Source organism: Strigops habroptila, chromosome 6 (genome assembly GCF_004027225.2).
Source record: "Strigops habroptila isolate Jane chromosome 6, bStrHab1.2.pri, whole genome shotgun sequence".
In the NCBI taxonomy this organism is placed as follows: Eukaryota; Metazoa; Chordata; class Aves; order Psittaciformes; family Psittacidae; genus Strigops; species Strigops habroptila.
The window spans coordinates 16,592,288-16,617,134 of NC_044282.2; the positions used below are offsets into that span (position 1 = coordinate 16,592,288).

The 24,847-nt window shown below is 43.6% G+C and overlaps 1 protein-coding gene across 7 annotated transcripts in view; it reads left to right on the forward strand.

Annotated features, from left to right (window-relative positions):
* Window positions 1-20,841: 20,841 nt before the first annotated feature.
* ATG5 (autophagy related 5) overlaps window positions 20,842-24,847 on the forward strand; it is a 79,469-nt gene continuing 75,463 nt past the window's right edge. For 3 of the 7 annotated variants that reach the window (XM_030489375.1, XM_030489380.1, XM_030489379.1), the window contains exon 1: window positions 21,098-21,954. In XM_030489375.1, the coding sequence (XP_030345235.1) occupies window positions 21,847-21,954 (108 nt within the window). In that variant the 5' untranslated portion in view covers window positions 21,098-21,846. Of the gene's footprint in view, window positions 20,972-21,096; window positions 21,955-24,847 lie in introns of those variants that run through there. The other 4 variants (XM_030489376.1, XM_030489381.2, XM_030489377.2 and 1 more) reach the window with 4 other exon arrangements.

Here is a 24,847-nt window from a genome sequence, read left to right on the forward strand (position 1 = left end):
AAGCTCAAAATTCATAGAGTAGCACAGATTGTGAGAAAGACTGATAAACAATCACACCCCAAAGATATACAATTTTCTTTGTCCTCCTGTAGTCAACTTCCTGCTTCAAAGTTCAAATTCAAGTCATCAACTTCATTTTTAAAGTAGCCCTTGGGTGGAGAGCATTTAATGTCCAAGACATGACAACTTTGTAGGGACTTGACTTCAAGGGATCAAGTAAAACTTGGTTTCTTATTATGCTGCAGTTTTTTTACGGCATGGCGACAGCTATCATGCTTTTTTATTCTTCTCTTTCACTGCATCTTCTGTGTAGAGGCTCCAATTTGTAGCTGTTATCTCTGGGAAAGAGATTCTACAAGCTTTTTCTGGAAAAAGAGATCAGAGAAGTTCATCTGGCTTCTCTGATTTAACCCCAGACACCCACGAACAGAGGCAGTACAACACAAACTTCATTGAGGCAGGAGAATGCACACTTGTAGCCTCAAGTCTAAAGGAGCCAGGCTCCTTGTTTATTGCTTGGTTTGGGTTTTTTTATTGGCTACTGCTCTTTAACATAAGTAACTAACAGCAAGGAAAAGTATTGGCTACCTGAAAAAATAACACAGGAAAAGCAAAACAGCTCATCAGATAATTTTTAAACTGGAGTATCATAGAATTGCAAAATGGTTTGGGTTAGACAGGACCTTAAAGATCATCTAGTTCCAACCCCCCTGCCATTGGCAGGAACACCTTCCACTAGACCAGGTTGCTCCAAACCCCGTCCAACCTGACCTTGAACACTGCCAGGGATGGGGAATCCACAGCTCCTCTGGGCAACCTGTGCCAGTGCCTCACCACCCTCACAGGGAAGAACTTCTTCCTAATACCTAATCTAAATTTACCCTCTCACAGTTTAACATAAATAGGTTCCTTCAAACTGCCAGCTGTCATGCTAGTATGTGCCAAACCATGACTCTCTCATAGCAAAAGCCATGGCCATTTATTAAGCATCTTTAATTTTCAAAACAATCACTGTTAAAAGTATACTTTTATTTGGCCTATACAGCATTCACGCAACCATGCATTATAACATATCATTCATGTAATAAAAATAAAATACTTTGAACAATGTCTTTTGAGAAATGCTACCATAATCTTCAACATACTAAAAAATACATTTAGTGGTTTTGGCTGTGTATTAAAGGCTTTGTTTATTCCTTTTTTTTAAAAAATGAGGGCTATACAACCAAGAAAAGTTTGTGCTCTCTGAAGATGACCAACTAGAGTTAATGATGATGACATACATGTGTATTTCCATGTGCTGAAGCACAAGCCCCAATTTTTATCAAAAGTAGAAGGATTGATTCCCTAATTAAAAAAATATAAACAGTATTTTGTAACAAGAGATTCAACCGTATCATTTCAGAAGCCCTGCAATTATTAGACTTCACATGCATTTTAGACACAGAACTTGACAACAAATTTGTGCAGTAAAAATATCCTCCAGTTTTTTCAGGTGTAAGAACTGAAGCCCAAATCCCATACGGCATTGCTGGTTTGGTTTTGCAGTGTAGACCTAGCAAGGTATCTGGAAGAAAAAGGAACTTACACCTAGATTAAAGACTTATCCCACTTTTCTTGTCATTCATCTGTCCACGTCTATATACTCTGTTCAGTTTTGGGCCCTCTCAACATAAAACAGATACTGATAAATCGGGGCAAGTTGAGCATAGGGCCCCAGGTGCCCAGGGGCTGGTGCTCTTGCTCTGAGAGGAGAGGCTGGGGAAGCGGGGTTTGTTCAGCTCGAGGGGAGAGGTGACCTTGGAGAGGACCCATCATCTGTCTGCCAATATTCATGCAAAGGTGTAGCAGGAAGCTCTAACTATTGGGGGTCAAACAGCTCAAATTCCACCCTACTCATTAAATTGCCAGTGACAAAAGGGGTCATGCTGGTTTCAGTGTTGAATGCCAAGACCGGGACTGGCCTGACTCAGCAACTTCGTAAAATTAAACCTAACAAAGATGAAAAACCGATGTTTCCTGACAGAGGAACCAGTGCATGGTGACATGGCCTACCTAGTGAAACATAGTTTATCTTTGGATGAGTTATTGCTACCTTTCATGTTTTGCTGAGCTACTAAATCTAGCCTGATTAACAAATGACTGACAGTCAATCACTTTATACTATACAAGCTTAGTTCTACCTTTCAAAGGCAGGAATTCTAGCACACCACTCCTAGGAGTGTGTAGAAATTCCTCTCTTGAGTGGAGACGTCCCTTAAGGTTACTCCTTGAGGCTGAGCAAAAGAGTTGCCCACAGTCATCAGCATGGGTGAGTAACATCAATCTTATTAATTATTAAGCTAGCTTTGAATTATATTAGCTAGTAGTTATAAGCACTTATACCATGTAGTAGATATTCTGATTAAAGTTCCTTAGCCTAGTCATATAATGATTATCAATCATTATTGTCATTATCACTATCAATTATAATAAAACCTTCAGTCTATATATATGTAAAGTTTGCCGTCTTTAATCCTGTGGGACAAAGTGGTATAAAGGATTGATTACACATATAATCCTTTAGACATAAACCGTTGACCAAGTCTGGGACTATGGGTGGATCCAGCTGTACCTAAACTCCCCTCTGAGAAGGACTTTAGAGAGCAAGGGTCTCCTTTCTTGAACCTCATGACTCAATTGGAGGGCCTCCATGACAACTTTGTCTGATCTCCCACTCTGCCCATGACAGAGCATCACCAAGAAGAGCCAAGAGGCTCTTCAATAGTGCATGGCAGGAGCAGCAGTGGCCATACATTGAAAGAAGAGATTTTCCAACCCTGTAGCAGGAGAAACTTCCTCACACATATGCAGTGACACAGCTTGCCTAGAGCTGGTGTGCACTCTCTGTTCTTGGAAGATTTCAAAACTCAACTGAACTGGACACAGTCCTGAGAAACCAGAGCCTGAACTCAGGGCTGATCATGCTTCGTGCTCCCTTCCAACCTGAGTTACACTACAATCCCCTTCTGTTTTATTTGGCTTTTGGAAGGCAGAAGAGCGGTCTGTGCCTGGTTGAAGTCCACCTGCAGCATCACCCTGAGCCTGGCCACTCAACAGCATTGTGAAATGCATCGTTTCCTGGTTTAATAGATCTGAAAAGCATACCTTGTCTTCTTTTTCCTATAAATATGTAAACATAAGTTCTTCTTCATTTTCTTCTATAAAAGATGTTGGTGCTTTAAGTTTTCAATAACATATTTCAATACCAAATACAAACACCATAAGACTATATTTTAGTCAAGCCCACACATCTACATAATGTCTATTTTTAGGCAAGTACTAGCATTTTCTGTGTAACTAATATAAACACACAGAACCACCTTCTGCAACTTACAGATTTCTCAGTCTGAACCAAACACCTGAGAGACCAATAACACAGCTTCTTTTTTTAAAAGCCACATAGCACTGACATCTTCTCATTGCCTGGGTCTTGCTGTTCAAATCTGAACAGCATTAACCCATCCGATTCCTGACATAACCCCAAGTTCACCATACCCCACTGTGAACCACTCCTATGTCAGAGGGCTCTACTGCTCGGCAGCCCCACAGCCACAGTGAGCTTTCCCACACCACAGCCACAGGCTGCAAACAGCCCTGAAGAATGCCTGTGTCCTCAAGAACTTCTAAGCCAGCGTGCACGAGATGGTCATTACCCACAGGAGACTTCAAACCACACTGGGGAGCAACAGCTCTGGGGAGTACTGCAGGTAAGTGGTGTCAGGCCCTTCTTCTCCGTTCTTCCTTCTTTACTACATCCAGGGAAGGTGAGCACAGAGTAAGCCCACTGCTCTTAAGGAAGAGCAAATTTATTCACACACGCCAGCCACACTTTAGGAGGCCGGTTTGGGCCAAGAAGCCTCCCGCTGCTTGGGGCACAGGGTAACTGTTACTTATTCACACAAGCGCTGCTGTTTATCAACACCGCTTAGGCGCCACGCTGCCAGAAGGCTGGGGCAAACGCTGGACACGAAAGCGACTGCGGGACACCCGCTTCCCTCCTCGAGAGGCAAAAATCCCCTGGCCTCCAGCCGTGCTCTGTCCCTCCGTTCCCCCGGCCACCTGCTATCCCGCCCCCCCGCGGGGGTTCGCGCTTACCGCGGGGCCGGAGAGCTGAGGGGTGAGGCAGGAGGGGTCCAGGCGGGAGCGGTACCGCCGCCTCCCCGGGAGTGCTGCTCCTTCCTCTTCGGGCGCCAGTGGGGGAACGCGGGGCGCCGCTTGGGCGCGGCAGCGGCGGCGGGGCGGCGGCGGGGGGGGGTGGCCGCCCCCTCGGGCTCCGAGTCTTCCGACTCGCTGCGGCCGAAGAGGCGCTGGAAGCGGCCGCGTCGCGCCATGTGGGGATCGCGGAGGGCGGCGGGGCTGTGCGCGGTGGCGGCGTCCTCCTGCCGGCACGCGGGGCAGGAGCGGCAGCGGGGGGAGCGCGGCGCTCCCGGCGGTTTCGGGCTCTCCGCGGGCATGGACGGGGCGGCGGTGACAGCCGCCCGCCTCTGTGTATGCGTTTAATAAGGTCATTCCCTCCCTCGCTCCCTGCCCACCGCCGGCCGCGTCGGTCCCTCCCCGCGGAGGGAGCCGCGGCGCGGCAGGCTCCCCGCCGGTCGCACAGGAAGGGAGAGGCCCGCGTGTGATCCATGCCCAGGGTGCACATTAGGGACCATTATCTTGTTGTTGTTTTCTACCAACCCTCAGGTATTTCCCGCGCTCTGGACACTTGTGCAAGTCGCGGGCAAAAGGCTCCGCGCCCGCCCGCCCCGCGTAGGGGCAGCGCCGGGGGCCACGTACAGCCTACACAGGGCCCGCCGGCTCGCTCCGGGCCGGTCCGACCCCTGCCGGGGAGCCGAGGGGGCTCCTGCGGAGCCGGCACACTGCAAACCTCGCAGCGCTACTTTTTTTCCCGGTGCCTGGACATTAATTAATTAGGTGCTTATCCCTCTCCCCGAGACTAAACCGGCGGTGACCGTTCCGCCGGGGAGGGCCGAGCGAGCGGTGCCGGGGGGCGGCAGAGCCGTTCCCGCGGGGGAGGGCCTGGCTCGGGCGGGCAGCGGACAGAGTCGCCTCAGGCGGTATCGTGACCGGCCCCTGTCGGGATGTGGCGGTCCCACCTGTCCCGCCGTGCTTTTAGGACTCTTCTTTTAAATGACCCCGAGGTCTTCCCCAGCTTTCCTACGGAGACTTACTGTTCTGCGCTGACGGATGCCGCCGGTCCTAAATTGTAGCTAACAAGCACGCATTTACTGTGAGGGTGGTGAGGCACTGGAACAGGTTGCCCAGAGAAGCTGTGGCTGCTCCATCCCTGGTAGTGTTTAAGGCCAGGCTGGATGGCGCTTGAAGCAACCTGTTCTAATGGAAGGTGTCCCTGCCTATGGCAGGGCGTTGGAACTAGATGATCTTTAAGGTCTCTTCCAACCCAAGCCATTCTATGGTTCTATGATTTGTCTGGTGTAAGGAGCTTTTAGAGTGGGTTGTTTGTTCTGATTTTGCTCGCTGCTGATGGGACAGGGAGGTTACAATTGTCTGCTAAAAAGGCTAACATGAGATAAGAAATGTTAGAAGTCTGTATGCTGGAAGAACTTCACTGTTACGAAATAGTCACAATCAGCTGATAACTGATAAACACAACATAAATTGATGGGCATAAATTAACGCTGGGGTTTTTTACAGCAGGAGGACAAGGATGTGAGCAAGGCAGGGGAAGACAAAATACAAAAAGGGTTTGGCTGAGCGGCTCAGACCTACTAGTACTACTCTTTTACCTGAAGCAATATGTATACCTGTTTGGGGGGCAAATTCAGTTATTTTCCTGAGTGGTGTGCAATTTACTTGGCTGGTGATTAACTAAACACATTAACCTACAACGAAAGTGATTTTTCCCAAAATTAAATATGTGTCATGGCAAAACTGGGCCGAACTGGAAAGGTAAACAGTTGTACCCTCAGGAAATGCCAAAGGCATCAAGGAAAAAAAGGACAGTTTCAGTAAAGCTACTTTTTTAGGCAATAAATAGGATCACAGAATACCTGGGGTGAAAAGGGTCCTCTGAAGGTTGTCTAGTGCAGTCCCCCTACTCAAGCAGGGTCAGCAAGAGCTGTCCAGTTGGGTTTCAGGTATCTCCAAGGACAGAGACAGGAGACCTGGTGACAGAGAGCATGCTGTCCTTGATGGATGGCTAGGAACAAAGGAGGAGGTCCTGTTTCATACATCTGAATAGGATTTTTGCATACTGGCTATACAGTATAAAGATCCAAATAGCTATACTTTTTCTCTTATCTTAGCCTAAAATTATTCCTTTCTATTTCCTTGACTAGAGATCCACAGCGAGCATTACAATGGTGTTTTATGACATTCACCATTGAAGAAGCCAGATAAATATATTACTAAGCATGTGTACTACATTTCCATTTAGGTCTCAGTTATGAGGATTCTGTTGTGCCTGAGCAAAGGTGAATAAATTGGTGTTGGTGAGCTACTTAAACTAAACAGCACTGGGGGGAAAGGAGTCTGGGCCACTGCAGTCCCGTTGTCTCCTCTCTCTGCCACCGTAGCCCCTAGGTATCCACAGTTCTTGGCAGGCCAGGCACCCAAGGCTATGTTTAGCATCCCTCTGCTACTTCATTCCACACCAAAAAAGACATGTATGGCCTGAAAACATACAGTTTAAATCATAGAACAGAAAAAAGAGAAGTGCAAGGCATGCATATTTTCAAATCCTTTCATGTTATCTTGGCAGGGTCTGGATCAGCATTAGTATCATAGAGCACCTAGAAAACATGCAGAGTTAAGTATCAATCTGGACTAACCCGTATAAGAAATAAGCATACAGCATCAGCTTTGAGGTATCCAGCATTTGTGCTTCAGTGCTAACATGTATTGTGGTATCCTGATATACAAGAGTAGGTGAAGGGGATTTGGTTGATAATGCTTCAAACTTTTGCCAAAAGTAAACTCTACGTGTTAAATATGTCAGTATCAGAACAACACGTGATCTTGATCCAAACAGATTTGTGGAGGTTCAGTACTTGGAACAATACTTGTTCTTAGGCTGAATTAGAAGATTTGGACCTCTTCTTTCAGGAAAGGCATTTTTAAGACCATTAGTTAAGACAGAAATTAATTAGAATTGGCCAGTCATTTAGAAAACTTTAAATGATGGTCATGTTTATGTCAGCAGTCCTAACACATGCAACAGAACAAGTCAGTCTAGCTTTTATCTGAACCAACACAATTTTGCAACAGTTCTTGGTAATTCATATCATAGAAAGATATTATGCAACAAATTATCCTTCTCCTGTTTGGTTTCATTCCAACATGGTGAAAAAGAAGTTGATTTGGTATCCAGATCAGACTTTATTATATTCGATATCCAGCTAGTTTGACTACACATTGTATGTGAGATTTACAAAAGGAACCCAGAAGCATGCTAATTTTGGAATTACAATGACAATCAGAAAACAAACCAGACTCAAAATCTGTGAATCTGTTACAGAAACTAAACAACACACAAGTTGAGATAACATTATTTATTCAAATCATTGATCCTCCCTTTTTATTATTTCAAAACAGAAACACGCTTCTAATATAAAACTGTCCCAATATATGGCACAGTATATGTGGGGAGAAAAAATGATCTAAAGCCCATAAGGAAATTACAGAAAAATAGGAATGAACTATCATCAACTTTGTCACCAAATATTCTATCTTCTTTTCTAGTACAGTAGAGATTTGTAGTTTCCTCCAGAAACAGTACATGCAAGCAAACATTTGAGATTCACTGTTAGAATATATGAAGAGTGGTTTTGATTCCCACATTTTGGAGCTGGTGATAAAGCAGCAGTAAAGTATGCAGGGGTCAAAATCCTGCCTCTGTCCCCCATAAAACATGTAAAATCCAAACTATGGTCCTGAAATCCCACATTCATTTGACACCTAACCCTACGGGCACCTAAATTCCAGTGGTGCCTCCCTGTTTGTCTTGAAAGTGCCCCAGGTACTTAGGGATTCACCTCTCCGCATGCCCAGAACTGCCTCAGTCTTTACAAGACTGAGTGTTAGGTGCCTGCTTCTTGCCTAAGTCTGACAAGGAGCTAAAAACTAGGTATTGCTTGGCCTAAATCTCCACTGGGACTCCCTGTGGTTGGCATGTTTGGGTCTTGTTTAACACACATAGTAATAGCAGGCTCTGTACAAAATGTTATACTAGCTTCCATTTTTTTTACAAGGGTTTAAGGCATGACGTAGAAATAGTGATGGAAGTGGTAGCCTTAATTCAGGAATATCCTACCTACAAGGGCATGTTCTACCTCAAAGTCATACAACCACTAGTGTTTTCGTTCTGGCCCAACAAGACTAGAGGTTCCCTGGCAATGCCTGAAAAGAAAAGAAGCAAGTCCCACTCCACGCATTGAAAATAAAGGTATAAATATATGTCCTTAGTAAATTATCAGATATGGCAGTATGTGAGTGATCATTCCTGGTGGTTAAAGACAGCCTGGAGTCAAAAATGGAAAATGCAACTAAATATTATAACCAGGGAAAGCCAAGGCTAGGAACTAAATTAGGTCAGGAACATGCCAGCCAAAATTGCAGCCACAGCAATAGGTAGGAAGCCAGAGAAGCCAAGAGACCCTTAAAACAAATAGCAGGGCAAACCACACAGAGGTCAACAAATCCGTCTCACAGGAAAGGACTTTGGAAAAGTAGCAGGCAGAGATCGAATGAGACTAGGACTAAGGAATTTGGAAGCAAGAAACAGGGATTTCAGGCTCAACCAAGAAGTAAATTTGGAAGCCAAGAAGGCTTTGTGGGATTGTCTTACATACCTGTTAGGTAGGGCAAAACAACAATCAGGTTCAAAGGGCAATCTTCACTTAGTCAACGTTATTGGCGTGCCAGCTGCCATGACTTACCCTGGTGTGTCTGGCGGCCTTATGGCTGCTTTGCCTGGGGAGACACACAGGTGAGCACGCAGGTGCTGAAGCAAATGGAGGCACCTCAGGCTCTGAGGGACATTTTGGAGTGGGGATACATGTATATAACCTCATGCTCTGAATTTCTTCTTGCTTGTACACACTGCATGATTACTTCAGGCAGTACTTTAGCTTTGTGTATTGGATGCTTTTTGTCTCACTTTAAGGTGTCATGTTCCGATCACGGTCCATTTTGGGATCTTTGGCATTTAACTTTGTGAGCTTGTACCTCTGTGGAAAGCATGCAGTGCTTTTAGGTGCTGGTTATTGATCAGATCAAGTCAAAAACGCATGTGACCCTTGTCCAGGTCAAGATTTCACCTTCATACTTCTGATAGCTTTGGCTTAATTTGTCATTCATGGGGCTGTATAACTTCAGTGTTTACCCATTAAAAGTGTCCCACAACATGGCCAAGGTGTAGCATGTGATCTTTAACTAAAACACGGAGTTTTACAGTGCTATCCACAACCATCCTTTTTTTTAATGTAGAAGTGCAGTACTTCTGCATTCATTACTAGCTCCACATAATACTCCCATCGTGATGCTAACAGTGAGAGTGTTTTGTTTGATTTTAGTGCCAACTAGGTGCAGCCAATGAGTCCAGGCAGATAGCCAAATAGATTTCAGTTATGAAACCTTCAGGAGTTCCCAGTACATGACATCAGTTTTATTCTTTTATTAGCAAGAATAGTATTTTTCGTTCCTTCTCCAATCAGCTCACAGAGAAAAAAACTCCTGTCCCACTGAAAACATTTCTTTCAGGCATTTCCTTCTCTGTTACCTGCTAAGAACTTTTCACATTCTGTTAATGATAATCCAATGTTACTTCTCTCTTAATAACTACCTCTCGTTGAAACAGTGTCAGTACAAAGGCAAGACAACACCCACAACCCACTTCAGTCTTGCTCTGAGTATCCAAGTGTTGTGTTCTTCTGCCCCCGTGTAAAAGATTAATGTTTCATCTGTACATTTTTCATCCCATGGTTTCTTCTAAGCTTTCAATCTTTGGACTTGCCACTCTGCGTAAGGAGTTTAAAGTCTCTGTGCCTGGTCTCAAGTTGAACACTAAGAAACACTATGTGTGCTGTATTTTTCATACCAGCTCCCTTAACGTCAATATTGGTTCACTATGGCATTTAGTTGGTATCTGAGGTTTTTCAATAAGTAGTTTTTCCCTTCCTGAAACTGTAACAGGGGAAGATAAAATAGCTATGAGAAAACACACTCTAGCTAGACTGAAACAAATGCTGTGGATGCTACCCAGAGGAAGGAGCATTCCACCTTGTGGCATTGTTTTTTTGTCTTTCCCATCTTGTTGGCTCTGCAGGCTGATGGAAATTGAGCGGGAGGTGGGAGGTGCTGCTTCTTACAAGGGCAGGATGACACTTATTGACAGCATCATGCTGCTTTCTGCATTGGGGGCTCCTGGCTCCTCTGGAGTTCGATTTCAAAAGGAAAAAAGAAAAAAGAAAGAATGTTAATTCTAGCACTCTGTCCTCCCATAGCTACAATTTAAAGGTATACTAATAAGACCATAAATGAATTCAATTAAAAAATACCAACATTAACATAATAATGAGGCATTAGGAATGTAATATTGGCAAATTGTTATTTTACTGCTTAATATCAAGATGTGCATATGTTTTTCTGAGTAGGTGTGGCTTTGAGAAATGTATATATTTTCAGTTTAGCATTCTATTTTGTTTCTCTAGCTTTTCCAGTTTTCCAGTAGTGTGCATAGCACTGCTACACTTTTATGGTTGCCCAAAAACTAAGCTATACCTCATGTTCTTATTTTGCATCCTGATACGAATTTTAATTACTCACTAGGTTGAAGTTAATTTGGAAGCCTGGCACCTTGAAGAATAATTTTTAATTTAAGTTTGACTAAATCAGCAATGCCATTCTACTGTATTTACGTCATATTCTCATATAAATCTATCAGCCAGTATGGCTTAAATTAGGATAGGATCTTTCTCTTTCAGTTTTTAAGAAGGCAGAAACTACCACAAAATTTGGAATTAATCATTTTATAGAGATTCCAAATGTATTACTTTGCCAGTATCCCTGGAATTCAAATACATTACTATCATTTATTATTATTTATACTGACTAACAGATGAGCTGGGAAACGTACAAGCATGCTGGAAGGCAGGTCTCTATCTTAAGCAATTTACAGTCTAAAACCAACATGCTAAAGACTGAAGCGTAAGCAAAGCTGGTTAAATTGCTATGGGATATGAGTGTCCTGTGACAAATCCAAGAACTATCCAGTCTTCTGTAACCTAGTTAGGTGCTAAAGAATCTGCAATTAAATATTAAGCTGACCAGAGGTAATTAAAAGCATAACTGTTCCTATATATCTGCAGATAATACAGGAGCATTACTAGGAAATTGAAACTGTCTGTTCATAGTCGTGTTTACCAGTCACTTCTTCCTCCCGTCTCCTGTATATTACAAAGCCCTTTCGTCTGTGTGAAGACCCTGTGAAATCCATCAGCCAGCACCACTCTGTGCAGCCATCCGCTCTGTCCTCTTCTCAGACGAATCTAAACCTTGCACTATCCCATGAAAAGTTATCCAAAAGAGGAGGTGTTGAAACAGCCTGATGAAGCAAACCAGTTATTGGGAGTTCCAGGGAGTAGAAGCATGAAGTGGCAGAGCTGTTCGCCAGCATTTTGCTTTTCCCATGATAATCAGTTGCGATCACAGTGAGCAAGGATGTAATATTTAAAACAAGCACAGAGAGTGACTGTGAGAATGCAGGTCAGTGAATTTCTACCGTCAATAAACAATAATTAGGGAGTTATCTACTAGCTGGTCTACAAAAAAGTAGATTAAGGAGAATGAGTAAGCTGAAATTTATCCAGTCTTTAAAACTGTGCCCTTCTCAATAGGTTATAAATAAAACTATATATTATTACAGGTTGAAAGAAAAAAGAGCTGTCATAGACCACAGAAAGAGTAAGAATAATCAATATGAGATAAAACAAGCAATGGGCTTCCTTAAGCATCTCTAATGAGATTGTTCTTATTTAAAATATTTATTTATGAGCTACGATACATAGCAAGACAGTACAATTTACATGGGATTGAAAGTTTTGGGGGATAGCTAAAATCATCAAAGTTCATGGGGAATTTCAAGGGTATCCAACAAAAATTCCAAACTGGCTGGAACCACTACCATAAGGATGAAGTGGCTGAGACTTCCTTCTCTAAGGGCTACAGCACACATCTGCAGGTCAGACCTGCTGTCAGGAAGCTGATTACTGGTCCTGGCACCAGATGTGGGACACCACAGAAGAACAGATGGGGTCTTTGGGCGATTACTACTTATTACTGTCTTTGCACTATCTATTTCTGCTTACCCATCTAGCCACAAACTGTTGCTGCCAAAAGAGACCTTGAGCAGATCAAAGATGACTGCTGTGCTCTAAGCTGTGGTACAGGTGGCACAGTGGTGTTCATTTTTGATCCTACCAGTCAAGGAAATGGAGCCAGTAGGAAAGGGTGTATCTTGCAGATGAAAGCCAATATGGCTGGTGTCACAGGCCCCTGCCTTTTGCTTCTATGCCCATGGATCATCTTCGGGGAGCAAGGACTGGTGGGGAGTGATGGCACCAGTGTCAGAAAGACAGGCAAGAGCATCTTTACCAAGTTTTGCTCATCTATTGAGAAAGGCTTTTAAGCAGGTTCATCAGAGTATGGAGATCAAAGTCTAAAAAGAAGTGTAGAAACAAGCTGAATTTAAGATGTTAAGGGAAGCAAGGAAGGTACATAGCAAAGACCTTGATTTCAGGAGAGTGGACTTCAGCTTGGTCAGGGAAAGAGTGGGCAAGAATCTCTGGGAAGCCAAGAAAGAAGAAGATCCCATTAGAGCTGATCTGCAAATAAAATCTGCTTGAAGCACAAGAATGGCCCATTGTGATTGCACAAGAAGATGGACAGATATGGCAAGAGGCCAGGTTGGACAAAGAGGGAATTTGTAGCTGAGCTCCGACACAAAAAGGAGGTACAGAGAAAGTGGAAGCAGGGACAGCTACCAGGAAATCTAGCAGCATTGCCCAGGCATGCAAGAGTCAAATTAGGAAAGCCACACATGGCTGGGGTTGAAGCCACCAAGGAATGTAGAGGGCAACAAGAAGGGCTTCTGCAGGTAAGCAGCCTTGAAAGAAAGGTAAAGGAAAATGTAAGTTTGCTGCTAAATATAGCAAGCAAGCTAGAAAAGACCTAGTGACAAACTATGTAGAAAAGGCTGAAGTGCTTAATGTTTTCTTTGCCTCGCTTTTTACTGGCAAGGCCAGGTCTCCGTGCCTAGTAGCAAAGTGGGAGGAATGAGGTACTACCCACCATACAGGAGGATCAGGTTGGAGAGGATTCAAATAATTCTGGACATGGGACCAGATGAGATGCATCCACGGAAGTTGAGATGGCTGATGTCTTACGTGAGGCTCCTCTATCATCTTTGAAAAGTTGTGGCGACTGGGGGAACTCCCCAGTTGCTGGTAAAAGGCAAATGTTATTTCAGTATTTTAAAAAGCCAGGAAGGAAGACCTGCAACCTGGTCAGCTCCTGGGAAAATTAAGGAACAAGTCTTCCCCATTTCAGGCACATGAAAGATGACTGCAACCAGCCAACAGAGATTTATCAAGGTTAAATTGTGCTTGACCAACCTGATTGCCTTCTATGATGAAATGGCTGGCTCTATGGATGAAAGGAGAGTAACAGATGTAGCTTATTTGAAGCAAGACTTTCCACACAGTCTTTTGTAGTACAATGGTAGCTAAAGTGGGGAGATGTAGTCTGGATGAGTAGACTGCAAGGTGGATGAAAAACTGGCTGGACTGCCGGGCTTAGAGAGTAGTGGTTAAGGGTTCAAGGTTGTATTGGGTTTGCATGGCAAGGTTTTGGTAGCAGGTGGGGGCTACAGGGGTGGCTTCTGTGAGGAGCTGCTAGAAGTTTCCCCCATGTCCAATAGAGCCAATACCAGCTGGCTCCAAAATGGACCCACCACTGGCCAAGACAGTGCCCATCACTGGCAGTGGTAGTGCCTCTGGGGTAATGTATTTAAGAAGGGGAAAAAAGTTGCTGTGCAACAGCAATTGCAGCCAGAGAAAGGAGACAGTATGTGAGAGAAACAGCCCTGCAGACACCAAGGTCAATGAAGAAGGAGGGAGAAGGTGCTTCAGGCACCGGAGCAGAGATTCTCCTGCAGCCCGTGGTGCAGACCACAGCACAGACATGATGAGGCAGGATGTCCCCCTGCAGCCCATGGAGGATGACACACCAGAGCAGGGAGATGCCTGAAGGAGGCTGTGACCCCAAGGGAAGCCTGTACCTCCCGGCAGGACCTGTGGCCCTCTGGAGAGAGGAGCCCACGCTGCAGCAGGTTTGCTGCAGGACTGGTGACCCTGTGGGGGACCCACACTGGAGCAGTCTGTTCCTGAAGGACTGCACCCCGTGGAAGGGACCCACGCTGGAGCAGTCTGTTCCTGAAGGACTACACCCCATGGAAGGGGCCCATGCTGAAGCAGTTTATGAAGAACTGCGCCCCATGGGAAGGACTCGTGTTGGAGAAGTTCGCAGAGAACTGTTTCTCATGGGAGGTCCCCCACGGTGGAGCAGAGGAAGAGTGATCTCTCCCTGTCCTTATCTTGACCCACAAGCCTTTAACTGTATTTTTCTTTCCCCTGTCCAGTTGAGGAGGGGAGTTACAGACCAGCTTTGGTGGGTACCTGGTGTCCAACCACGATCAACTCACCACCCTAAAGGTCTAACTGGAAGCTGGTTGCTAGTGACACTCCTCCAACATCAATATGAGGGGCAGTGCCATTAAACATTTTTTATCATGGACACGGACAATGAGCTGGCACACACACTTGTCAGGTTTTTGCATGATACAAAATGGGGTGTGGACTGGTTGATACGTTGGAGGGCTAAGCTGCCGTTCACAGGGATCCAGCGAACAAGAGGAATGAGCCAGTGGAAAAATCATTGAGTTCAACAGAGGCAAATGCAAACTCCCGCGCAGCACTGAAGGCCAAGCATATACTGGGCGATATTAGAGACAGCGTGGCCAGTAAGTCAAGGGAAGTGATTGTTCTCCCTCCAGTCAGCACTGGTGGGGCCACTGGTAATTATACTTCTTATGGAATCAGATAGACTTCAGGATTTTCATGTTTTTCCCCATGAGTGCTAACATCCATCCTCCTATCTTATATGCATTGTATGTTTACTTCTTTCCCTGAGAAATCAGAGTGATTTAACAACTAGCTCATATAACAAATGTTGTACAAATACAACAAAGAGAAAAAACAGAAGAACTCACATCCAATGTTGATTTTAAACTAACTAAAAAGTCTTTGTAAATTTAAACCTCCTTAACACACTTCATTAATGGAGAAAAAGGATATATCACAGCTTCGGAACTGGGGTTGTCAAGACTTCATTACTACAAAGTGATCAAAGTGAATTTGGAATCACTGAGAAAAATTCTTTCCTTGGATAAAATTGCTGAAGATCATCCAGTCATGTCACAAAACCTGTTTTGTTTTGTTTTGTTTTGGTATGGAATAGAGAAATCCTGTATTTTATTACAAATCAGAAGTATTTCCTTTCTGAAAGCTAAGAAAGAAACCATGGTCTAGGCCAGAGGTAAAATACACACAGGTTTACTGAGAATAGAAAACTACTTTTCTAAAGCCATGGTGATTTGTATGGGCAGGGAATCTGGCCTGCTGTTCCTATGCCGCACTTAGCACTGTGTTATCCATGAACCCCTGTGATATTTGATACTTCACTGCAATAGAATGACAGGTTTCATAAGATAGCCAATAGAGTAGGTTGTAATGAGAATCTGTGGATGACTGTGTTTAACTCAGATGCTTGAAAGTACGCAGTGTGTTTTCGAAAATGAATTAAATCCTTACTGAAAGGATTTTAATATAAAGCTGTACAGAAAGAAGTCTTCTTACCAAGGTATAAAAGATTACTTGTTGATAAACAGCAGTTAGTGCTAGTTTCAGTTCTGGTTGTTCCTGAGTGCCAGGTGACACACAGGTGCTTAGCGTCTTCTAGTACTGAGGGCTGGGCTAACCCTTCGCTCAGAAGCTGACATGCCAACTGCATTAACAGGAGGTTCCATTCAGGTTAAGGGTGAAACATCTTCTTGCCTAAAAATAACCAGCCTCAAGCCTGTTCCAATAGCCAAACAGCATGGGATTATTATACTATCCTCCTTATATTTTTGTTTCACTTCCTGGCTATGCTATGATTCAGCACTAAGTTAGTGGTAATCCTCAGGTATAAATGGCTAAATTTATGTCACAGATGGAGTCAATCCTGTCACATTATGAGGTAGTACTGACAAAGCCATTAATCTTTCTTTCAGTATTCCCAACAGGAAAAAATAGGAATCATGGGGATTATTGCCTTTTGAATACCAGGCACTCCTCTTTGATAAGTGACAGTACTTGACAGAGTAAGTATTACTTAGCTAGTATGCAGAGGGGTGAAAATCTAGCTAAGTGAAAAAAGGTATTTCCCTCTCTCCTCACTAAGACCAAAATGTCTTAATGGGGCTACAATAAAGTAGCCCCAAAGAAATTTAGTTCAAAGTAAATAATAAGCAGCAGACTTAGAACTAGGAGTTCCTAATGTCCAGCCACTTGTTTTAGCAACAAAAGATTATTTTGATAGTCTGAAATGTGACTTACGAATTTTAAATCAGAATTAAAATTGGAAATCAGCAAAGTAAACCAGAGTTAACTACCATAAGGGAAAACTAGGACGGCTGTCAGCACACTTCAGTTATTTAGACAAGAAAGAGTTTAAAAACAGTCTAAAACATTTCCAAACATATTCACCTGTTATAGAAGGCAAATATTAGTAGATGAAGAGGGCACAAAAGGAAAAGTATATCCAGATAAGAGTCATCTTTTGCTTCCACAAAGATATAAATTAAAATTGTATCTGGAAAATATTAAGTGCCATCAGATGTGGTACTTGTATCTTGTAATATTTCCAGACAGGCCTCAGATGAATGAATCAGATTTTCACGTAATTAATCAAATTAATTCTTCACTGGTAGTAGGCAACAACGAACTATTTAGCTAGATATAAATAGCAGCATTATGAGTTTAATTTGGCTCTTACTCACTGTTGCATGTTAAAAGGTGTACATTAATGATTCTCACAATCTGGTTTCATTTACATACTCAAAGGACAATAGCTAAGAAATTAAAACAAAATATGTTTTGCTTTCTATTGAAAGCTATTAGGGAAATGAAGGGAAAACATCAATAGTGATTGAAGATCAATTCCTAATAAAGCAACACTGGAATAAGTTAAGTTTCACATATCTTTGTGTGTTTTGCCATTGATTTAATGGACTCAGGGTTTTACACAAAGAGGAGTCAGGTCTGAATAAAAGAAACTGTTTTTGTCCACCTGCCAGGGTTCTTTGTTATACATATGAATGATCCTTACTTTCTGTATATGTAGGTGCCCATAAAACACCAGTTCTATGAAAGTATCAGTAAGTTCATTCCATGTGATCAGAGCAATGAATACCAGTTATCCCAGTTATAGGGGTATATACAGGGAAATACTATTTCACATATTATTTTAGTTAACTTTTCAGCACTATTTACCTTCACCAACATGATCCAACTTTGTAGCTACTCCTGCTTTGAGAAGGGGTATTGGCCTAAATGTCAGGAAAGAACTCCAAAGGTACCTTCCAACCTAAATTATACAGTGATTCTCATTATGAATCTTCACTACCATTACACAAAAACATAACTGCCCACAAATATGTAAACAATCTGTTCCATTTCTCTTATTTCTGTTAGAATTAATGCATCTTTAATTATAATCTTGTTCTTTACAAGCATCTTCACATTCCATATGTACTCACTAACAAGTGTTTTGATTTGGGTGCCATTAGGCAATGACACACTGAGTGTTGTATGATGATGATGTTTAAAATGAGGGAATTCTCTGGAGGATCTTTGGAATTGGAAATATGTTTGCTGAGCTCTCCCCTTCCAATTTAGGCTGGTCCATTTTACTGTGTGACGGTGCGACTTGAAGCATTAGATAACAATGTGGAAAACAATATGCCAAAGGAGGTAACTACTTTTTTATTGCATCGTTTTGACATTCCATCCTAGCAATTATTTTTAATGTTCGTTCAGATTCAGATCATTATTTGTAGTCATATTAATAGCAAAGTTGGCATTCACTTCAGGTCTAGTAAGTACATCAGCAGTTTGTGAGGATGTTTAAATAAGAAGATACTCTAAATAGCAAGTTATCTCACTTTATAGCTTACTGTGCTTTATTCTCTACTTAGCATCCTTTATCTAGATCCAGAAAAAGACTTGGGCACTCGAAATCGTGTTCAATTTTAAGCCTATAGAGTGGAATCCATATGCCATGGTGTCATGGGAGTCAGGTTCCTATGTACCTTATACTATACATGAGAGAATAATGCAAAAGTAAATGTTTAATCTGTTTGGTAGTTATAGATTGTCATTAGCAATCAACAGAATGCTGATTACACAGCCTGGCTGGCCAATGGTGTGCTTCAAGATCTGTTGCAGTAGAGGTTAAATAAAACCTCAGGAGGTAAGCACAGGCAGCATCAAGAATGGGTCACATCCTCAGTATATACACACTATCAGTATTATTGCTAATAGCAGTGCTGGCAGGCTTCTTCCTGCTCACGAGAAAAAAAAATAAATAATGAGTGGGATCAGTTGTGCCTGTGGATGTTTCTGGGCCACTTTGTTTTCAATACGACTGGGCATTATCTTTAGTGATGCTGCTGCAATGATCAATCAAACCCTTCAGCACTACTGACACAACCCTTTCCTATGAAAGAACTCTGAGGAACTCATAGGAAGAAAGCACAAAGAAGAAACGTGTGGTTCTCCTTGATTTCCTGTAGGGATATCTACTTGTGCAAAGTTTTCTAAAAGTTTGTAAATCTTGTAACCAAGGCAAGCTATTTTTGTTTGTTTGTTTGCGGTGGTGCTGGCACCTCACAGTATCTCCACATGCCTCCTCATCAGACCAGTTTCAACGGACCCATAGCAGCATTAAGGGGGTTCCTTGCAGAAATCCATAGAGAAGCCTGTAGCAATGACCAGCACTTGTGGTTTGGATGCCTTTGTAATTGTGGTATTGGTCCTATGCAGGTCTCAGTGGAAGCATCCTTCTTCATACAGAAGTTTCTGCCATTCCAGGTCTGCAAGACAGTCATTTCCCCATCATCCACCTAGTTAAACTGTTGTGAGTGCACAGGGAATACTTCTGGAGGAACCCCTCCCCTTCCATCATCTCAGCATTAACATGCCGTTTAGAGATGCTGCCCAATACCTGCACCAAGGCAAGTATAAGTTGCCTATATTTAGGAGCATAAGGGAACCAGTCACTTGAGAGCTTAAAGCACTTGCAGTATAGCATGTGCTATATGCCATCTTTCCCTATGCTTTGGGGTAGTCCATACCAAATATCAACTTTAGTTCAGGTTTACACCAGTTTACCTGTTGTTTGGGTTTGAGGTTGGGGTTTTTTTTGTTTGGTTTGGTTTGGTTTTTTGTTTGTTTGGTTGGTTTTGTTTGTTTGTTTGTGTATTTTTTTGTCTTTGTGTGGGTGGGTTAATATATATTTTTTTATTTTTATTTTTTTAATTAATGTGTCAGAAAAACCCTTGGAGAGAAGATAAAGTTTTACTGATTATGTCCCAAATAACAGAAGTGCCACAGCTAAACTTTTTGCTTATAGAGCATCAACAACAAGTTATTTTTTTAATAATTTATAATAGGGCATGTGTTCAGAATACTATGTTTTATCAAAAAGAGGTGATCATGACAAGCTTATTTAACTAGAAAAACAAACCAAAACAACAAACTCTTCAGACTAATCTTTCAGACGACTGAAAAAATACTAGAATTCCCCAAATCATATGGTTGAATCAGCAACATATAAATTCATAGAAATGCCAGTCGCAAAAAGTCAGTAATAGCTGCAGTTAGTTGTTGGATTCCTTAGGACACCTTCAGCAGCAGTGGCCACTGCGTGACATCTGGTGGCCACAAGCCAGCATAGCAAGAACATCGCACCTCCGAAATTGCAGTGTGCCATCCACATCAGGGAAAAACCACACTTTTTTAGGTTATTTTCAAACGTTAACTGCCAATAAACCAGTTGTAATGCATTTGCTACAGTTGTACGTCTTGGCACAGAACAACCCAGCTTTGACAACTGCTAGTGTGACGCATGTAGCAAGGAAGCCATGATACAGATGTTCCCCGGAATTGTGACGTTCCCTGCCAGCTGAAAAGTTCTGTCCTCCCTGTTCACTCCTGCGGTTGTAGGATATCGAGACGGGGATCCACAGAGTGAGGGATTTGCAGATGTTCTTTAAAATACAGCGGTGGAATTCACTGCGAACTTGCACGCATTGGGCCGATAAAAACTGACCCGGAACGATGCTTTGGTATGTGTGACATCCTCGGTGGCAGCAGGTACTCCTCACCCTCTTGCGGTCATGGCATTGTCCTGGTTTCGGCTGGGAAAAAGTTCATTTTCTCCCTATTAGCTGGCGCGGCGCTGTGTTTTGGCTTTAGCCTGAGAACAAGGTTGATAACGCATGGATGTTTTAGCTGTTTAGCTTAACGCCTACCCTGGACAAGGACTTTTCAGCCCCACGCTCTGCCAGTGCGGAGGGGCACGGGAAGCCGGGCGGGAGCACAGCCGGGCCCCAGCGCGCCGCCTACAGGCGCTCCCCCGCCCCGCTTCCGGCTTCCGTCGCCGGCGGCTGCCCAACCGGAGCCGGGCGGAAGCGGTGCGGCGGACGGCGCCTGCGCCCGGGGGCGGGGCCACGGCGGGGCCACGGCGGGGCCGGGGCCGCCGGTCAGTTCCTGCGTGGCGCGGCGCGCTCCCCGCGCGGGTCACGGCTGAGGTAACGGCTGCTCCCTCTCCCCTCCGTGCCCGCTCCCCCGCCGCGGGGCTGCCCGGGGCTGGCCCGCCCCCCGAGGGACGCTGCTCGCCCCTGGCGGGCTGGGGCGGGGCCGCTGCGGCCCGCCCCCCGGCCTTGCCGTTGCCCGGGGAGAGGACGCCGGGGGCTGCCGTCGTAGCGTTCCTCGGTCCGGGAGTCCCGCCGCGCCGTGCGCTGCTGATTCTCCTCGGGTGGCCACCGGGGAGGGAGGGAGACCGACTTACAGATCGACCCCGCGGGGCCGGGCCGGGCCGCTGCGGAGAGCGGCCGCCACCCCCAGCCTGCTGGCGGGGCGCCCCCCGGGGCTCAGCGCGGCGGTGGCGATCCTGGGGCCTCCGTGGCACACACCTCACCCACCCCGCCCCGGGCCGGCCTGTGGCCCCGCGGGCGACAGACCTGCTCGTCCCCGCTGCTGCTCGGCCTCCTGCTCCTGCGCGGACACCGGCCCTGCTGGGTGCCCGTGGGCCCGGGGCCCCCCCCGGGGTGCGGCAGCTGCGGGGTGACTGCAGGGTGGTGGCGGGGACGGTCCGTTTGCCCCCTCGTTTGGGGCGTGATGCGCACTTAGAAAATGCACATTTACTTGTCATCCACCGTGTATTCCTAGTTGGGAAAGTGTTAACTCGGAGGCCCCAACTCATCACATCCTTTGTAGAAAACTGCATTTAAGGGTTAGGTGGCAGCCTCGATCATGCTTGCAGGAGTGCATTTATGGGAGAACCTTTAACAAGTTGTATTTTATTTGCAGCTGTGCTGACTTGTTTCTTTTTGGGGGGAATGGGGTGACGGTTCTAGCTGAAGAAGGAAACTGACCTACATGTGCTTCACTATTCATTGGAAGAATGACAGATGACAAAGATGTGCTTCGAGATGTGTGGTTCGGACGAATACCAACCTGTTTCACTCTGTATCAGGATGAAATAACTGAAAGGGAAGCTGAACCTTACTATGTGAGTATAACGAAGGTAGTCACAGATAGGTCCAGTGCCATAGCTATGTTTCTTCCCTTCATTCTCATCATGTGTGCTACTGTACGTTGTGAAACCTGCCCCCCCATCTCCTCCCCCAAAAAACAAACAACAAAAAACCAAACCAACAAATCCAACAACTTTTATATTCTTATTCCTGGTGTCTTCTGGAAGTAAACTGTATGAACATGCTGCCTGATTCATTTCTCTTCACAGCTGGTTCAAGACTTTTAAGTTTCTTTCACTAGTGAGAGAAACTTATCACAGATAATTAAGATCTTAAATAAGTATGAAAATTAAGTAAGCGAGTAGTTAGGTAAAAGGAGGAGGTTCTATCTGAGTTTGTATGTTCTTGGATTATGGTCAAAAGAAGGGTTATGTTTTCAGTTTATGTTGTTACTGTACTGCAGAAATAACTTCAGTCAGAGCTTTGTGCAATCCTAAAAACTTCGGTCTGTCGCTTGTGTAACAGAAACTTGCTCCACTATTTCTGCTCATGGATGATTTCTGCTTATTTTCTTTAAGTGCTAACAGCCATGAGAGACCTAGCTCAGATGCAGGAAAAGCAGCTGTAATATCTTAACAGTACAGTGCCTGAACTGGATTGCTAGCTGATGATAAAAATGAGGGTCAGTGATTCATTTGAGTTGATGCATGTGAGTTGTAAACCAGAAGTGCCTTCTATAATCACATGGTATTTATAGTGTACTGAGCAGTTTTCATTTTCAGCACCTAATAGATATTTGATTGATAATGTTAGCTAATTCACTGAAACTTGAATTTGAAATGTAACAAGGATGTGGGAGGAAAATCTTGTACTATGATTTTTTTATGTGATTCTGAAGTCCTTAAGTCTTGTCATAGCCTATTCTACTCCTTTTGAAAATATTACTGAGTAGAAATATTTTTTCTGTGTTTGATAGCATCTTTATGTCACCAGTTTCTGATTTATATGTGTTCAGTGGGTTTTTGAAACATAATAAACCATTAATGGTTTTCGTTCAGTGATAATAGAGCTCATCATTCTATGTTTCAGTTTCACCACTGGTAAAAACAGAAGCGCTTTTACTTCATGTGGTTGACCTATTGCCAAATGCATCTGAGCTATCTAGAAGTCTCAGACTTTAAATCTTATATATATATAGAGGAGTTAATATATATGTATATGTTGTATAAGAGCTACATGAAAGGTATGTGTTTAAGTATAGAGACATGCAGTCTTGATCTGTTTAATTCTCTATTGCTACGAAATCTGGTTATTCACGGATCACAGTTCTAAAATTGTGACTTCTTCCTTTCTCAGGTGATGTTGGAGCTGATAATATAGCTTCTTGAAAGGGACCAAGGATTTATAATAGTAAAAGGTAGAATAGCAATCAAAGTTTTAAATTGTGGTTTAGTTCTTATGGTTTCAGAGTGCATCTGCATTAATGTTTTTGTTCAGATCTGGAGTGCTTTTTTGATGCAAGTCTTCATCCTTTCCACTTACTGTGCCCAGGTTTGCATCACACAGCAGTCTTATAGCCCGCAAGCTGAATCATTTTCCTGTGAAGCTGAAGCAGAAGCGCTTCAGCTGCTAATAAGCATTTAGTGTATGGGATCAAACTGGAGGTAAATTGAAGTAAAAAAAACCATCAAACCCCCTAAAACTGAAGTAAAGAAAGTAGATGTAGTGAACATTCCCAGCCCTTGACACCAACTGCTCAGCCTTACATGTCTCCTCTTACCACACTTCAGTACTTGTTAGTATAGATATAACCTCTGTATTCCAGACTGCCTTCCATAATGGAAGGCTGCATGGGAAGGAAATACTGGCATTGTCGTGTTAAGAGGAGAAAAAAGCTTCTTCTCTGAGGAGCTTGCTTTATGAGGATGGAGGAAAATGTAGACTTTGAAGGTGACGGGTTAGGGAATTAGGAAAACAACCCAGAATCTGTGTGATGGATTTCAGTTTGGTGTGTGTGGTGTGACAGGAGATCCTTGCCTGTTAGGTGTATTAGCGCAGCACAGGAGTGATCATGTTACGGCACTGGGTGGGGGTAGCAGAGCTCATTTAAAATGAGCTTGCCTATCTTTTGGAAAGAGTAGAGTCATCAAGACTAGGTAGCTCAGGTGAGATACTGTCCTATTTCTTCCTGTAGTCAAGCCGGGTAGGTTTCCACTGAGTTAACACTGGAAATGCATATGTTAAGTTTCTTTGGAGTCCTTCGTACAAATGCTTTTGTTTGGAGTGGAAGCAAAATTAGGAACAGCTAGGTTGAACTACCTTTGTTGCTGAACTATCTGATATTTCCCTAGTCCTAAAATCGTTAAGATTTTTATTTTAAAGTGGTGTGCTGTCTGCCTCTTTGTGCAAACAAGAGTTAGAAAGAAAATGTGTATGGGAAGCAGAGTACTCATTGACTGAGATTTGTCAGGTGTAACAAACGTTGTAACGTTGGCCTGCATGGACTGGTTTAGGAGTTAGTAGCAAAAGTGTTTGTGGGAGAGGTGTCATTCTGCTGAACACAGCTTTGCTTAAAAGGAAGGCTTCTTGCCATATGGCTGAAGTGTTGGAGAAGCTTGTGAGTGTCTAATAGTCTGGAAGGCAAACTGCTGTGTAAAATTCTGGTTTTCATATAGAGGCTTCTATAAAACAATGTGACTGTGCTGTTGAAAAGACTGACTGAAGTCCAGCATACAGTTAAATACATTAAGGTTGGGTTTAGCTTTTTTTTTTCCCTAAATTTTTTAGTTACCTTTTCTCTGGAAATACTCAGTAATAGCATTTAAAAATTACAGAATTTTGGGAGTAAAAATGTTTTGTGTCAACTGCTGTCTTTCACTGAGTGTAGACAACTGGTGAAGAAGTCTTAAAAGGGATAACAAAAATTAA